This window comes from Heteronotia binoei, chromosome 3, assembly GCF_032191835.1.
Source record: "Heteronotia binoei isolate CCM8104 ecotype False Entrance Well chromosome 3, APGP_CSIRO_Hbin_v1, whole genome shotgun sequence".
NCBI lineage: Eukaryota > Metazoa > Chordata > Lepidosauria > Squamata > Gekkonidae > Heteronotia > Heteronotia binoei.
In genome coordinates, this window is record NC_083225.1 from 69,333,051 (window position 1) to 69,350,550 (window position 17,500).

The following is a 17,500-nucleotide window of genomic DNA, read 5'->3' on the forward strand; positions in this document are numbered from 1 at the left end:
CCATCACATCTGTATTGTGGGTACAACAATTCTGACTTAAAACCACCCTGTAAGATTTTCTAATGAAGTCTTGTTTTCAACCTCTCAATTTCCCATCCCAACTGGACAAACATTAGCTTCTTCCCCTCACTTTGTTGGCTCATTTATGTCACATTTTAGACTGTAAAATCCTCAGTGCAGGGTCTGGTTTTTGTATATTCTGTAAAGTACTATGTATGGTCATGACCATATTATTATTAATAAGAATTAATAGGCTTACATGAAGATTTGAATGGGCATGTTATACATTCAAGTTTCAAGTTCAGGCTGCACATTATTATTGACTAGATACTCACTGAAACAAATTTTCATGGACTAGAATCTGCTTTATTAGATCCATGGGCAACAAACCAGACAGTATGAGTGTAACCTACTTCATCACTAGGGGTCATAAACATGCATACCAAGGTTAATAATGAAAACAAACAGCTAAAGAAGGACAATTATTTTAAGTAATAAGCTGGTTATTCTCATGATTTGCTGAGATCAAATTCCTCAGTGTCAAATTTGATAAGGAACACTAAACATTCTTCACTACTTTCTCAAGGATCAACAGCCATTCTTGGGAAATAGTCCTTTCTCGCCCATCACATTCTACAGGCTTTGGATAAGATAGCTCCACCAAACCACCCCCACTTTGAAATATAAATTCTCCAGGAGTAATGGGTCACCTTATGGGGCTACAAACCAGAAAATTTTTAAGTCATATCCGGTGGGTTTCTCAGAGAGGTGGCACCATTTTTTTAAAAAACCGTAAAGAACAAATCCTGTAACAGAACTTCAGTCTCCATGTGCACTTGGCCAAAACTAACATGGGACTAAACAACAACCACAGGTGCACCCCATGTGGATAAAATATCCACTTAATGGGGTCCCCTAGGGTATAAAACTGTTTCCATAAAACGTGCATCTTTGGGGTAAAGCCCACCTTGAAGTTGACAGCAATCTATGAAATTTTTATGGATTGCAAGAATTTTAGCAGATTTAATATGCTAGAATGATCTTTTTTTTTAAAGAGAACTGGTCAGAATTGCTGAAATCTCCCTGGGAAAAGCAGAAGATAAGAGTTCCCACTGAGCAGCTGAGCGGTTTCAGCCTATACAATGCAATTATGTAGAAGCATTTTACAATGGCAATATAAGTCAGCCAGCTGTGGAGCTATCCAGCTGTGGCATGAACAGCAAATTATTTTAAGTGACATTTTTATCACTAAGTGGACAGTTTTTCTGGAACTCTTCCAAATATTGCTAATGTGTTTTCACATTTCTGATTAATTTACTGATCTCCAACCATATTCCATCACGAAACCTCCCCAGGAGACAAGTATTACTACAATCTCCCTCATCCAGGTGTGCATTGTGCATCTGACCAGAAGTATAGGCAGGGAATAGTCATTTGGCAGGCTGAATGATCTGTCATAAACATGACATGGCCCTGAGTGAGCAAAAGAAAGTTAATCGACTAAAGACTGTTAGTAAACCCCACCCCCCACAAAGGCTACATAAAAAGTGTTTTACATCAGCAAGGTCACTCGAAGCCATTTAATTGTTTCTCAAGTATGAACACAAATACACAAGTTCTACAAAGAAAGACCGACAGAAGCAGTTGGCTAATGAAAATAGTACTCTTATCAATATATCTAATTCTCAATATGGCCAAAAACTTGGAGACTGGAGCCATGAACAAAGAAGACAGATCTTTCAACAAGCCTGGAAAATGAGACAGGTTTGCAGAAAAACCTGAAATTTTTTTTTTTAAAAAAACACCCAAAATACTGTGAGGGGGTAAACTTCCTCCCAAATAATAGAAGCAGCACTTGTTGCTTTAAGAAACAAATACCTTCAGTGGTCATTGCTAGCCAACCACAACAGTACTGCCAGCCTTAAAGCCTTGGTTTTAGTAAGAAGCATGGTCAGGATCTTTCCAAGACTGTTTTGCTCTTTTAAAGAGGATTTATCAGGGCCATGTCTAGCAGCAACAACCACTAGGTGACATGCTACCACACAAATTGCACAACTCACCCAAGACTTGCTGCTTGCTACTGGTCAACAGGAGAAACCCCACTAAAGCCAATATGATATATAGTTAGAGTTTCAGACTAGGATCTAGGAAACGCACATTCAACTCATTATTGTGCCGCAGTAGCTAATTTGGTATTGTTATAGAACTGCTACATGCATAAGTCAAAGCTACATGACCCTCATTGTGAGAATACCCTTCTTGCCCTGAAGACTTCCACTATCACATTCTTGCTTCCCATTGTTTCCTTAAATTCAGATAGGCTCCACAGTCTACTCTTTGTAAGCCACTTCAACTCTCAGAAGGTCTCCTTGTTGCCTGACCAGCACTCATCTCATACCCAAATGCTTTCCAAAGAATTCTTTTTTGCCTGCCTTTAGACACTATGCAAGTTTCTTCCGTAATCAAAGATTCTCTCTCCTTTCCCTCTCCATCTTCTCCTTTGACCTGTTGCCTCCTTCCACTCTCTTTGGGAACTATGTCTTCCTATTCCTTCAGCCTTGAAACTGCCTATCACCTAGGCTCTGCCTCAATTGCCATCTTCAACTTTCATAGCTTTTGTCCCTGGTTCATCTGTTCTTTTTCACAGCCAAACTGTGAAACTGTCCTTCATTTACTTCATAACAGTTGATCCCTCTGAAACAATATGTAGCTCAGAGGTCTGTTCCATCAGCAACTAGAATGCTCATGAAATTCCATGAAGTCACAGAAACTCAGGCACTCATTTCATTAGCACCACACAATCTTTTAGTTCATTATAGTAGGAGAATCTCCAACAAACCCGAGTACTTCAGAAACAGTTTTCATTCCACAGATCAGCTGGGAACCTTATTAACATATAAACATGCAAATGCCTCTTGTAAAAAAGCAGAATGCCAGAATTTGTCCCTGGAAAACATTTGTGTTTTATGAAATTAAATATTGGGGGAATGCAATAAAATACACTCAAACAATTTTCTGGCAGGATAGTTAGAATGAGATAATTAAGTAAAAGATAAATCCTGGCATGCAGATTTTACCCCTACTCCCCAAAGGAAATGTATACATTCCTGATGATGCTGTGATAGCTTAGTGTCATCTGTTCTGCAACACCTTTGATGTTTTCCCATACTAAATACAATCATCTCCACAAACCCAAGTGATGCTGGCCTCAGTGAACACAATTTTGGAGTTCTGGAAGTAGAATAAATATAGGATAGAGACAGAAAATGGTGGCCTCTGACCAACTTTATCTTCTCTTGGGCACCTGGCCATTCACTTGCAAACCAAGAGACAAAAGACTATATGAAATTACCTATAATATATAACAGATAATTGGCAATCATATTCTAATCTAGGAACTATAGTTTGGGCCGGGGCAGTCCTATAATTTCCCTCACAAAATGTTATACAGTAAATATGAAGCTTGAGAGAAAGACAGACATTCCAGGGAAAAGAGCAAGTACAGGAAACTGAAACAGAATCCCAAGGTCATGGGTGGGGGTGGTGGGGGAGCATTTGACAAGATGTCACACAGGCAGGGAATGACTTTTCCTGAGAGGCGTCCCCGGCAATTACTTGCTTCTTTCTCTAGCAGCTGTTCTCACAGACTTCTCTGGAGAAAAAAAATGGAAGAAAAATTATAGAAGCCATTAAGGACAACTGCTGACTCCAGTAGAATAAGGCCATAAAAAGGCTGAGTTTAAAACGAATGCTTAGGGTGGGAAAGTCTAAAATCATGAGGAAAACTCCATTTTTAAATCATTTAAAACAAGCTCCTTCAAGTTTCTAGATATAGCAGCTGTCCTCAGACCACTGTCAGATTCCCCTTGTTTTGAATGGCTCTATTATCACAAAAGTCACTTATATCCCAGTTCCAGGGTCTGGGTTGCCTTGGTAGATGACCAGCGCTAGGATATGGACAGGGAGAGGGGATCTTGTTGATTTCCCATGCACTGCCTTTTGGAGCTGGGACTAGGGGGCACCTGGTCATACATATGGCCAGAAAAACAGGGGAACAACTGCTGGTCTTGACAAAAAAAGATCATGGGAGGTCAGAAGAAGAGCTGGCCAAGTCTGTTGGCTAAACATGCTGAATAAGGGAGTCTACAGACCAGAACAGAATAGTCTTGGAGAGAAGTAAGAGACCAGAACCAGAACAGAATAGTCTTGGAGAGGAGTAAGAAACAAAGGAGTAACACGGTAATATGGTCTTTTAATGATAAGAAACAGTCTTTCAGGGGTGTTATTTGTTATGAGGGCTAGATCTGACATAAATGATACCTTGTGGGCCACGCCATGTGTATCATAAAATGTAATGTCAGGTAGCAGAGATACAAACTTGATTAACCACAGAGACAAACACAATTAAATTTTTTTTAAAAACCGTAAAATAAAACATACTTAAAACATTCTCATTGATCTTAAAGGTGGTTGTTTTGTATCTCTCCGGTGAGATCCAGAGAATTGGGCAAAGGAAGCTCTGGCTCTTTCCTTCCTTCCCAGGGGACGAGGAAGGGGAGGAGTCTCAGCCAATAGAAGGAAGAGAGGCTTGGCTCAGTAACTGCTGTGTGAGTGAGACAGTCTGGCAAAGCAAGCAATTCTTCCCCCTCCCTTCCCCTCAAAGGAAGAGCCTCAGCCAATGGAGAAAACAGAACCTTTGTTCTGTAGTTCCTGTGTGATTGAGAAACCTGGCAAAGCAAGCTGTAATGCACAAGAAAGCAAGAGAGAGGGAGAAGCAAGCAGATGACAGCCAATTGCTTGGGGGCCTGATAGGAGCCCTCCGGGGGCCTGATTCAGCCCCTGTGCCACATGTTTGACACCCCTGGTCTAACTCATTTTAAGAGATAATGTGCGCTAGGACCCAGGTGAAAGAACTGTCTGTGAATGGCACCACAGAAGTGAAGGTGTAGTTCAAAGTTGTGGTGCATTGGTTGAGGATTAACTTGATACATTATTTCTTATGTAGAAATAAGAAATGTATTCAGACTGTTATGAGAAACTTGTAATCACTATTTCAAAATATACATTGTTATGACAAAAAACAGCAAGAATGAACAGTTCTTACATATTTTAAGAAAATATTCTATAGTACAAATAACTTTGTATGTTGCTTGAAATTATAAGACAATCAAGAATGTGTGCTCTTAACAAGTGGGACAGCTGGCTATTGTTGGAAGATGATAATGGGAATCTAAACTGATTAGGATGAACAAGAAGAAACGGTTCTTTGCTTGTAACCTGCTTATCTCTGGATAAGATATTTTAACAGACTGATGTTTTTGCACTCCTTTAATTATCTATGTAGTAATGGATAGTGCAATTTTCCATTTAGTTAGTGAGTGTTATAGATGTGAACAGTCATGTTGTGCCCAGAAGTGACTCCTAATTTGCTTCTGGGCCCAGTTCAAGGTACTAGTGTTTACCTTTAAAGCCTTATACATCTTGGAGCTAGAACAGTTGAAGGACTACCAACTCACATATTAATATATCCAATTGTTCTGGTTGCCTTCGGAGGTTCTGCTTTCGATGCCCCTGCCATCTGAGGCTACATGGGTGGAAATCTAAAAAACTGCCTTCTTGGTCATAGTGCCAAATTTTAGAACTCCCTCCTCACAAAGATTCATCTGTCTCTTTCTACTGTTGTCTTCTGCTAGTGGGTGAAATTTGTTTTGTTTTGTTTGGCATCCCCTCATATTAGCTTTCCTCCCTCTTTGTGCATTGTTATTTTGATATTATGTTTATTTGTTTTAAATACTTTATATTTGTATTTTAATGTTTGAAATGTTTTAGTGTTTCCCTCCTTCAGGACACTGAACAGGGTGGAAAGGTGGTATAGAAATGTTTTAAATAAAAATAAAACATAAGTTGTCATTTGTTTCAGATAATTCTGCTTCAGTGCGTCACTTCTACTTGAAACACTGATCCTTACTGGAGGACAACCTTAGTCCTCCAGTTCCCTTTCAAACACATACAGACACAAAGTGGGTACATTCTCTTCATCGATCAGAATTATTGCTCCTGTGGCATGACTTTTCCTTTGCAAGGTATTTTGGCTTTTGGTACAATTATTATAGGCATCTGTTAAGTTCTGAGAACAGCTTAATTTCTTGCTGATATACTCCATGGCATAATTAAAACAAACAAAAAATGACATAAAATAGCAAACAAGTTTTGATGGCTCCAGATGAAGATAAAGAAGAACTGCAGATTTATACCCCGCCCTTCTCTCTGAATCAGAGACTCAAAGCGGCTTACAATCTCCTATATCTTCTTCCCCCACAACAGACACCCTGTGAGGTGGGTGGGGCTGAGAGGGCTCTCAAAGCAGCTGCCGTTTCAAGGACAGCTTCTGCCAGAGCTATGGCTAACCCAAGGCCATTCCAGCAGGTTCAAGTGGAGGAGTGGGGAATCAAACCCGGTTCTCCCAGATAAGAAAGAATCCATGCACTTAACCACTGCACCAAACTGGCTGTTTGAAGAGTCCCAGAGGACTGGAAATACACACATTATTTCATGTCATTTTGGTTGGTCTTAATATAACTTATTACATGGATTTTGTTCAGTACAGAGAATCCTGACTAGCAGAAAATAATCCTGTGCAAACTGATATTATATTCACTCCCTTTGATGTTCAAGATTTTACAGTTAAAAAACAGGAGAAAAATTCTGGTATATTTATATGCTATATTTTTAGAGCAGGAGTTTCTCCATTGTTCAGCAATGAAGCAGCAGCCCTTTATTTGTCTCTTTATTTAATTCTTGCCTTATTATAGTATTTAATTCAAAGAAACATAAAAAACAGATTGAGAAAAATCCTGAAGCTGATCATATACAGCATAAACCTGGGGTCTCTCTCTGAATATATATATATATATATATATATATATATATATATATATATATATATATATATATATATATATATATATATATATATATATATATATATATATATATATATACACATACATACATACATACATACATACATATATATATATATATATATATATATACACACACACACACATATATATATATACACACACACACACACACATACACATATGCATTTGTGTGTGTTATGGCAACCTTTGGTTACTCCTACTAGGGTATGGAGGATGTTTAGAGAAGTGCTTGATAACCTACCTCTGCCTCCCAACCCTGGTATTTTCTGGAGATCTCTCATCCAAATACTTGCCAGGGTCAGCGCTGCTGAATTTTGAGATCTGATGAGATTGACCTTACCTGGGCTGTCCAGGTCAGGAATACCCAACATTTTTGAGTCCACCTTTGGAATTCTGATACTGAGTGGTGGGCACAAATAAATACAAGATTGCTGCTGGAGATGGAGCTAACTACAGAATGGCTGCTGCAGAAGGCAGAGCCAACCCATAAAACTGCTGAGAGTGAGGTTATGCATAGTAACTCTTCAACATTTCAGGCAGAAGCCCCTTTTAACAGGATGCCTTTTAGTCTATACAACTCGCCGGAGGCCAATCAGAAGCCCTGTTGGGCAACCCCCCGCCCCTACTCCACTTTCTAAACCCACTTGATGAGTGCCAGGAAAGGTGTCAGCAGGTGGCATGCTGCTCTCAGGAGCCACTTTGGGGACCCCAGTGTAAATGATCAACAATGAGAGAACTCTGCACATTTTTGTAGAATAATTCCAGCATTTGAAAGAGAGCTCTCTGCAGATCTAAAAGGTTTCCTCTGCTGTCTCATGTACTTTATAACCCAGATTCCTGAAGAGCTTCACAAGAAAATGCTTGATACATCTGACAGGTGCATTAACTAAGAAAAGAATGACTTCATGAGTTTTCATACATGGCCTCTGGGAGGCCGTTTAAGCACAGCCACAAAATGTTTCCTGCTGCTTAGAACTATCAGGTCCAGAAGGAACAATGAGAAAGAGCAGCCACTGTGAAGCATCTAAACCATCAAATAATTAAAACGACGGAACAGTTATAAACAATGGAAAAAGCATAACAGAATGAAAGCTCACTGTACTTCTTTATTGAAAAGGGTATTTTGTATTTTTTTGTTTTTAAAAAATGGCTGTGCCATACTTTACCTGGGGCATCTGACATGCAAGTATAATGATGTAAATAACTTGGCATATTATAAATGCTCAGTTAAGCACTGTTCATACAGTTAGACTGGGGCCATCTAGGAGCCTGGCACATGATGTGAATTACAAAGAGTTGGAGAGCACTGGAGATGAATTCAAAGAAAAGAAAAGAAAGCCTTCTGAGAAAGAGTGGGCTTAGTGAGGAAAAAAAATTCCATCCTTACTGGAGTGTTAAATCAGGCACTGAGCTTCAGGAGCTCCCAGTTTTCAATGCTTCACTGTCAAAGTTAGAGCTACAGCAGCACACGATGCCAAAAACGAATTGTACAGAAACCTACAGATTGTCAGAATTTGCCGAGAGTGGGGTGAGGGTGGAAAGAAAGGAAGAAAGGAATGAAAACTATTTAAGATTGATGGCTATTTTTCTCTCCATTCTTTGATAATGACCACAAAGACATGATTAAAGTATTATATTCAATCCAGCTTCAATCACATCTGATAACTTCTCTGGACTTTCCACTGCATTCTACAGTGGAATATAGAGGATCACAGAAACTTACTAGTAATAGTTGAATGTCCAGAAAATTCTGCATTTGGTATAGAACAAGTCTTCTTCCCTGCAAAGTGATGGCATCATCATCACCATATGTCAGGGACTAGGAGCGTCAGTCCCTGGTATGACAAAGCTTTCCATGATGGTTACCATTCTGTGCATTGCATCTTTATTGGTGCAAAGGAGGATGGCAAAAAGAGAAACCACGAATATTTAACCAGGAATGAGGGTTTGGGACTCTGCAGCAGGTCCTGGTCAAAATGATAACTGGAGTGGTTTAGTAGAGTGTTGGATTTGGGTTCCAATGCCTGCTTAGTCATGGAACTTACAGGATTACTGTGAGGATAAATGGAGGAGGGGAACCATGTAAGCTGCCTGAGCCCCTTGGATGAAAAAAAGATGAAACAAAGTTGTAGATAGATATTCTGATCATTACTTAACCCAGGCTGTATGCAACCCCTTGCTAAGCTGGTCAAAAGAAACATCACATCAAGCAGTGAAGAGAATTTTATGATGCATTCTGGGGGTCAATCTGTTATGTAACTAAAAAAACTCGTAGGACTAATCAGAGAGGTAGAGAAAAATGAAGCAAGCACAAGTTGAATGGATAGTACAGAGATTCAGGAAACCAGGGGGAGGGTGAAAAGGATGTCAAAGAATTAAAAGAAAGAGAAATTACAGCTACAAACCACAGAGATAATAAGGAGATCACTCAGTTAAGGGGTCATTTAAAAGTAGCTTATCTTTGGACACCTTACTTCCATGTGCTTTGCTGCTTTTGGGTTGATTAGATAAGAAGCACATTAGATGTAACTGTGCTGAAAAAGTGCCACACTGAAAGCAGAAGTTTAACGTGGTTTTTGATTCCCAGTCAACACTATCGATTTCAGTATCTGTGACAGGTGAAGGAAGCATTATGAATGAACAAAGCTGGCTATATACTGAGCAAAAACACTGAAGATCAGAGGACTTCCAAGGCATACAAGAAGGTATGAACCATTATGTCATGTTGTGTGGTTTGACTGTCAGATTAGGACCATGGACAACCAGGTCCGAATCCTTGCTTTGGGAGTCCAGTAGTGACCATGGGCTCATTATACTCTGTCAATCTAACCTACCTCTCAGGATAGGTAGTGTGGCTCAATAAACAAGCCTCTGCTTCAAATACAGGTCACAGGTTCAACCCCTGGAATCTCAAGTTACAAGGTTCAGGTAATAGGTGAGGCCCTGCAGAGCCACTCCCAGTCTAAGTAGAGAACACTGACCATGACTGACTAAAGATCTGATACAGTATAAGGCAGCTTCATGCGTGTGTTCAGGATTGTTTTTTGTAGGGACAGAGTATAGGACTGGAGAACTATCTGATCAGCCATTTCAGGTTTCCAATAGGGAAAAAAGTGGGATATAAATTTTAAAAAATACATTATTCATTTTCCAGTATGATACAGACCTTTACCTGAGGCCCTGCAGAGCCACTGCCCATCTTAAGTAGACAACACTGACCATGACTGACTAAAGATCTGATACAGTATAAGGCACCTTCATGCATGTATTCAGGGTTGTTTTTGTAGGGACAGAGTATAGGGCTGGAGAACTATGTGATGAGTCACTTTAGGTTTCCAGTAGGAAGAAAAGTAGGATATAAATATAAAAAAACATATTATTCATTTTCCAGTATGTAAATCACTAACATGCACTGGACTTGCTCTCCTGCAGTCTTTCTATTGTAGATTATAAGGTAGAATTATTCAAGATGGATAATTTAATGACGTCTGGTATTATATAGCCTTCCTTCAGTACATGAGCATCTTCTGCTGAGAATGAAAGATGCCATTATTGTATTCCCTTTAATCAAACTCCATCCTGAAATTTTTTGCCTCAAAACTGTACCAGCAGAATCAATAGCGCCATGTAATTAAACACAGAGCTAGTGTAACTTCCACACCATGTCTCCAGGGGACTGTCTGGGCTGCACCACTCTTCAAGTTATAACAGAGTTGGAAAAATAGCACTCCTTCATTTCTTTTATTCTTAGGAGACCCTCCGGCAGCTGAGATTCTTGCCGAGTGAGAAGCTGCATTATCCTGCAAATGCCTCAATATAAACTCACATGGGAGTAATGATTTTCTTCACACTGTGAACTGAGCCAATCAAATAAAAACCATAAAAGCACTTCCAAACCCAAGTCATTTCAATAAAGTATTACATTGGGATGAAAATACTATTGATTTGCCTGAAGTCTCTCAGAAATAGAGTTCAATTCCAATTACAAAACGAGGGAAAGATAACTTTCTGCACTGCACTGAATTAGAAGAACCCAAAGAAACAAAGAAGTCTTGGAACTTACACTGTTGGACAAGGCCAGTGGAAGAGAAAGCAAATGGCCAATCCATATTATTAATGCTACGTCAGAGCTTCCTCCTAATTTCAACAATACAGCTAGGAATTTCCTTTTGGCTACTCTAAGATGCTGCTGAATTTAACTATATAAGTACCAGATCAACAAAAAACAAACTATGCAGAAATTCAGCTTAACACATTTAGAATTCCAAGTTATCAGTCTCCTTGACTGAAGATTTTTTGGAGCAAAATTTCATTTTGGAGGACAAGTTGGAAAACTAGTGCTGCAAGGCGGGAAAAAGAGGGTAGATAACTGGATACCACAGCAAGAGAAAACAACAACAACAACAACAAGAAGAGTTACAATTAACAGTACTTTTATAAATTCCATCATATTAATTGGGCTTCAGAAATTCCCATGTAAACCCAATTTGCCCCAATGAACACAAGCATATATTTCTCAATAACTGCACCACCATTACTTCCATTACTTATTTTTCTTTTCAGAAACACCCCGTGGGCAAGTTCAGTTATCATCATTTTAAACACTGCTGTAACATTTGGAGAACCAAGTGATTGTAGAGGTTGCATTGGTGGCTTAGAAGAAGAAGAAGAAGATATTGGATTTATATCCCGCCCTCCACTCCGAAGAGTCTCAGAGCGGCTCACAATCTCCTTTACCTTCCTCCCCCACAACAGACACCCTGTGAGGTAGGTGGGGCTGGAGAAGGCTCTCACAGCAGCTGCCCTTTCAAGGACAACCTCTGCAAGAGCTATGGCTGACCCAAGGCCATTCCAGCAGGTGCAAGTGGAGGAGTGGGGAATCAAACCCGGTTCTCCCAGATAAGAGTCCGCACACTTAACCACTACACCAAACTGGCTTAGAGCTGTGGAATCCATGTTTCGATCACTACTTGGCCATGGAGGCTCACGAGGTGACCCTGAACCAGCCAGTCACTTTCTCTCCATCTAAATTACCTTACAAACTTATTGCAAAGATAAAATGGAGGGGAGATGCATGTCCAGGGCTTCAGGCTCCCCAGAGTGTGTTGGATTCTAATGTAAACCATTCATAGTACGTAAAATGTATGTATTCTTATAGGTCTTGTTTCATTATTTAGCATTTTAGCCAGAATTAGTTAAGGTTGTAACAACTCCAATCAAATATTTCTCTTTCAGTTTTAATTTACATTTACTGTCCTTGAAAAATGTAGCACAAACCAGCTCTGATCTCTAACTTCTTGTGAATAGCTGTAGTCTGCCATCTTAAATCCTAGGAAATGAACACTGACTCTAATTGGCAATATGCTTTTAGCCTTTACAGTTTCATGTTGAGTATCCCTGATATGCTCAGAGTAACACCATGAAACAGACAATTCAGTATATGTGATGCACAAAGTCTCAGATCTGGATTCAGTGAGGGTGCCTTTTTTACATATGTTCAAATAGAATTTGGATTCATTCTTAAATTCAATGTAAAATAGAACTGCCATGCATTCTCATTCACTCATAATATATTTTACATGTGCCACAGCCGTATTCACATATTACAGTCAATGAATGTGCATCCTGCCTGTGTGTGCACTTATCCATTTGTAAGAAACAGACAATGAGCATTCACTTTATAAATGAACCCAGGACTGGGATCTGGAAAAATGTGAGGTTTCAATCACATGTTCAGCTGTACCTGTGTTGACTTACTCTCATTTATTTATTGACAAAACATCTGTGCTGCCTGAGGTGGGAAGCAAACTAAAGCATGGTAAAATAATAAAACATCATAAAAACAATTAAAAATAACATTTAAAAAAAGCATCAATAACTCTTAATTGTGGAATCTCCCCTCCTCCAGGTACTCAAACCTACTCAAAGGGTACAGCAATAAATTTATATTTCTGTTCTACCAAGAGCCCATGTTTCATTTTTTGCAATGCCCTGCATGTATACATGAAGATGCCAGCATAGTTTACAGGACAGAGTGCTGACATCAGGACAAATCCCTATTTACTTGAGATGGTCAGTGATAACATCACAGATTTACTACCCCACAGTTTTAAGGAGATATACCATAGCATATATTCAGACAATCACTAAGTCTTTAAAAGAAGGGTCTGCTACAAATGTGATAAAGAGGTCAATAACATTAGGAGCAGCAAATAGGCTAAGGAACATATTACCTGATATAATAAAAGAGGATCAATATGGTTTTGTGAAGAATAGGAGTATTGCACATCCTATAAGGAATATATTAAATGTATTGTACCATAAACATTCTGGGCAACTTGCTTTGCTTAAATTAGATGTATACAAGGCATTTGATACGCTGTCCCATGAATTCTTATGGTCCATAATGAAGAAGTGTGGGATTGGGCCACTATTCTTAAAAGCCATTCAAGAGGTCTATAGGGAGGGGTCAGCAGTGGTAAGAGTAAATAACGAACATACGGATCAGCTCCCAATTGAGAGGGGTATGAGGCAGGGGTGTCCACTTTCCCCATCCCTGTTTATAATGGCGGTAGAGCAATTAGCAGAAAGGATCAGGAATTCAGGGAGAATAGAAGGCTGTAGAATGGGAAAGGAGGAAATAAAAATCAACTTATTTGCGGATGATATAATCATGACAATATCTAACCCGAAAGAAGCCATTAGGGAAACGAAAATTATTTTAGAGGATTTTGAAGCCGTGTCAGGTTTAAGAATAAACATGGGAAAGTCTGAAATAATGTACTTTAATGTTGGTTTGGAAGAAAGGAAAGAGATTAATAGGATAACTAATATGGGGATGGGAGTTAAGAAATTTAAATATCTAGGAATAGAAATTTATAAAAATATTAACAGGATAGTGGAAGGAAATTATAATAAAATCTGGGAGAAGATAGAGAGGGATATGCAGCAGTGGGGGAAAAGGACGATGAGTTTGACCACTAGAGTAAAGAGTGTATCGATGTTCTGGATGCCAAGGTTGTTGTACCTTTTTCAAACGATACCATTGGAGTTAGATAAGCAAAAAATGATTAACTGGAACACTAAAATAAGGGAATGGATATTTGGTAGTAGGAAACTTAGATTCCCAAAAAAATTAGCATACAATCATAAATCGGAACTTGGATGGGGAGTCCCAGATATAGTCAATTATTATGAAGCATTTCAGCTTAAGGCATTATTAGAGATAGAGAAGGAAGAGGATCAGAAATGGATAAGGTTTGAGAATGAAGCTAACAATGGGGTAGGAAAACATGGCATCTTTACGAACATGGGGGCGAAGGAACTTAATTTAAACGTGGGACCAAGGAAAAATGGGCTAAATGTTTGGAAGAAATGGCAACCGAAATGGCTGAATCGGGTATCTAGATGGACGCCATTAGAAATGTTGATGGAAGAAGATAAGGAGCATAGGTGGAGTGAACTACTTAAGGCTAAAGGATTTAGAAGGGTAGAAGATTTGTTAATACTAGATAAGTTAAAACCATTACATGAGTTTCAAGAAGTCGTAGGAATACAATACTGGCTTAAGGCTACAGGATTGTATACTAAAGTTAAGAAGGAAGTGGAGAAGAGTAATTTAAATGAAGAAGAACCTATAGAAAAGTTTTACAAATTAATGGGTAAAACAAAAAAAGGATTAGTAGGCATCCTATACAGGAGTATGAATTCAGGCAATGAAGGAGCAATAAGCTACCTTCAACGGTCATGGAGTTTAGAAGGCCAGATAACAAAACGAACAGGGGAGAAGATAATGGAAGGTTTAAAAAAAAATTAAAATACATAAGGTTAGAGAAATGGAATTGAAATTTTTTACCAAATGGTATAGAACTCCGGCTACTTTAGCCAATATGTTTCCTGGGTTGAGCCCTAAGTGTTGGCATTGCAAGAAAGAGAAGGGATGGTATACGCACATGTGGTGGGAGTGCCCTGAGGCCAAGAAACTATGGGATATGGTAGTGGGAACGATAAAGAAATTCTTTCAGGTAGAGCCGAGAATTAACTTTGAACTAATGCAGATGAGTTTATTAGGGAATGAAAAAATAGGGAAGAATAATCAAGATTTACTAAAAGCAATGATATCAGAGGGTAAAGCGGTAATAGCGGCAGGATGGAAGGATAAAAGTAAATGGAAGGAAAGAACTTGGCATAACTATCTCTTTGATTTTGTCCAGTCAGATATAGCTGCCACAATGTCGCAAGAAGAATCATGGGAGGAAAGAAGATCAAGAATCAAAGAAAAGTGGCAACCTATCTGAAATGGGTGAAGGAAGAAAGGAGAGTGGACATTCAGTGGAAGCTTCAAGTCCTTTGTCCCTGGCTGGAAGAAGAAAAGGATGTATAGACTAAGGGGAGTGGGTTGGGGGGGAAATGTAAAATAGATATCAGAAACCATGTAGAGAAATGGATAATGTATAAAAATAATTTTATTTTTATTTATTTATTCTATAATTTATATCCCGCCCTTCCCACAAAGTGGCTCAGGGCGGCTCACAACAACGACAAAACAATAAACAAGGTACAAAGTTAATACATTTAAAAGTCAAAACATTTAAAAAACCTAAAAACCTTAAAATCTTAACATTAAAACTATCCAGTATATTTCACTAAAATCTGATAAGCTACATTTATCTAGTCGGCATAAGCTAACCGGAAGAGGGTTGTCTTACAGGCCCTGCGGAACTGAGTAAGATCCCGCAGGGCCCTCACCTCTTCCGGCAGCTGGTTCCACCATGTGGGGGCCATTGTAGAAAAGGCCCTGTCTCTGGTTGTCTTGAGACGGACTTCCTTGGGCCCGGGGATGGTGATAAGGTTTTGAGTCCCAGACCTCAGTACTCTCTGGGGAACGTGTGGGGAGAGACGGTCCTTCAGGAAGGCAGGTCCCAGGCCATATAGGGCTTTAAAGGTAATGACCAGCACCTTGTACCGGACTCGGTATGTTATTGGAAGCCAGTGCAGAGCCCGAAGGCCCGGCCGGATGTGCCCCCACCTTGGGAGGCCCAATAACAGCCGGGCCGCGGCATTCTGCACCAGCTGCAATTTCCGGGTCCGGCACAGGGGCAGCCCCATGTAGAGGGCATTGCAGTAATCCAATCTCGAGGTGACCGTAGCATGGATCACTGTTGCTAGGTCATTGCGGTCCAGGAAGGGGGCCAACTGCCTTGCCCGTCTAAGATGAAAGAACGCGGACTTGGCAGTGGTTGCTATCTGAGCCTCCATCTTTATAATGTATAAAAATATACATTGGAAAAAATAACATTAGGAGCAGCTGGTATGAAATAGCACGACTTGGAACTTACGCAGCTCTTCCCTGTGCCTCTCAGTCTGTTCGAAATACTGGCGGAGTTCTTCTGTGATTTCCATGTTGCTCAGGTCATACTCTATTGCCTCTTCATCTTCAGACCCATTTTCTATCTTGGAATCTCTGTCCACTCCTGTGTTTTTGCCGTGAGATATAAGCTGAGGCCTTGGTGGATGCCAGTGCCTGCCACTTCTGCTGTAGGCAGAATAGGAATTACCTTCATCCCAGTCAGAATAACGTCGATGGGAACGATCAGAAGGGAAGATGGACTGATGATAAAAGGACTCCATTGCTTTACTGTAAGCAATTTTGTGCCTGTGCATCCACTGCATAGCTTGGTTGTAATGCTTCCAGTATCTTGCATATATTTTTTGTGAATACCATGGTTCTATGTCTTCAGACATTGAGGATGCCTAAAAATGAGAGCACAGGACCAAAAATTCAATACACTCACCCACTAATTCTACAACAGGGGAGATTTTATTAAGATCAAACTGATTTGCTATGGAAGTCTGAATGTATGGAGTATGCAAAAAATAAATAAAATCACATTTTGAAGTTCATTCCTGTCACTTGATTCAGAAAACAATGAGTCAGCAACAGCCTTCTTTCCTACCATTAGGAATCAAACATGGTGGACTCTGCCAGCTTTGCCTACTCACCTGGGAATCCGTCCTCTTCCACAGCATAGGAGAATCACACTCATAATTCATCTTATGGAGCAGATCACAGTTCACAAAGAAGGACCCAGGCTAGTTCTCATTTGCTAACAATAGTAAGCTAGAGATATTAGGAGGCTGAGTGAAGAACACAGGAGGTACAGAGAATACTTTAGTAAGATGGATGTTGTGTTGCTGCATTCATCTGCTATGTGATGTGAATCAGTAGGCTTTAAGTCATTAATCAACTTTTCCTTAGGAAGTTGTTAGAAAGGAAAGATGTTCCCATGGAATACATTTTATGTTCTCCCTTTAAGGAAAAGGCCGCTGCTGAGCTCCGCCTCAATTACAACTAGAAACCCTAACTCAACAAGGTCTTGGAACTAAAGTCAGATGTTCAGAGAACAAATCACACAACTTCCTCCCCCTGAGCATAACAGCTATTTTAAATGTTTATGGATCACTGTAAATGGACATATACATCACAATCTTACAGACTGAAATGGGAGTCTAGTAGCACCTTTAAGACCAACCAAGTTTTATTCAGAATGTAA

General features: G+C 39.6%; 1 protein-coding gene across 2 annotated transcripts in view; it reads right to left on the reverse strand.

Moving 5' to 3' along the window:
• Positions 1–17,500, reverse strand: part of GEMIN8 (gem nuclear organelle associated protein 8) — a 50,686-nt gene that overhangs the window by 17,809 nt on the left and 15,377 nt on the right. For both annotated transcript variants that reach the window (XM_060233981.1, XM_060233982.1), the window contains exon 3: positions 16,286–16,700. In XM_060233981.1, coding sequence (XP_060089964.1) covers positions 16,286–16,700 — 415 coding nt within the window. The remainder of the gene's footprint in view (positions 1–16,285; positions 16,701–17,500) is intronic.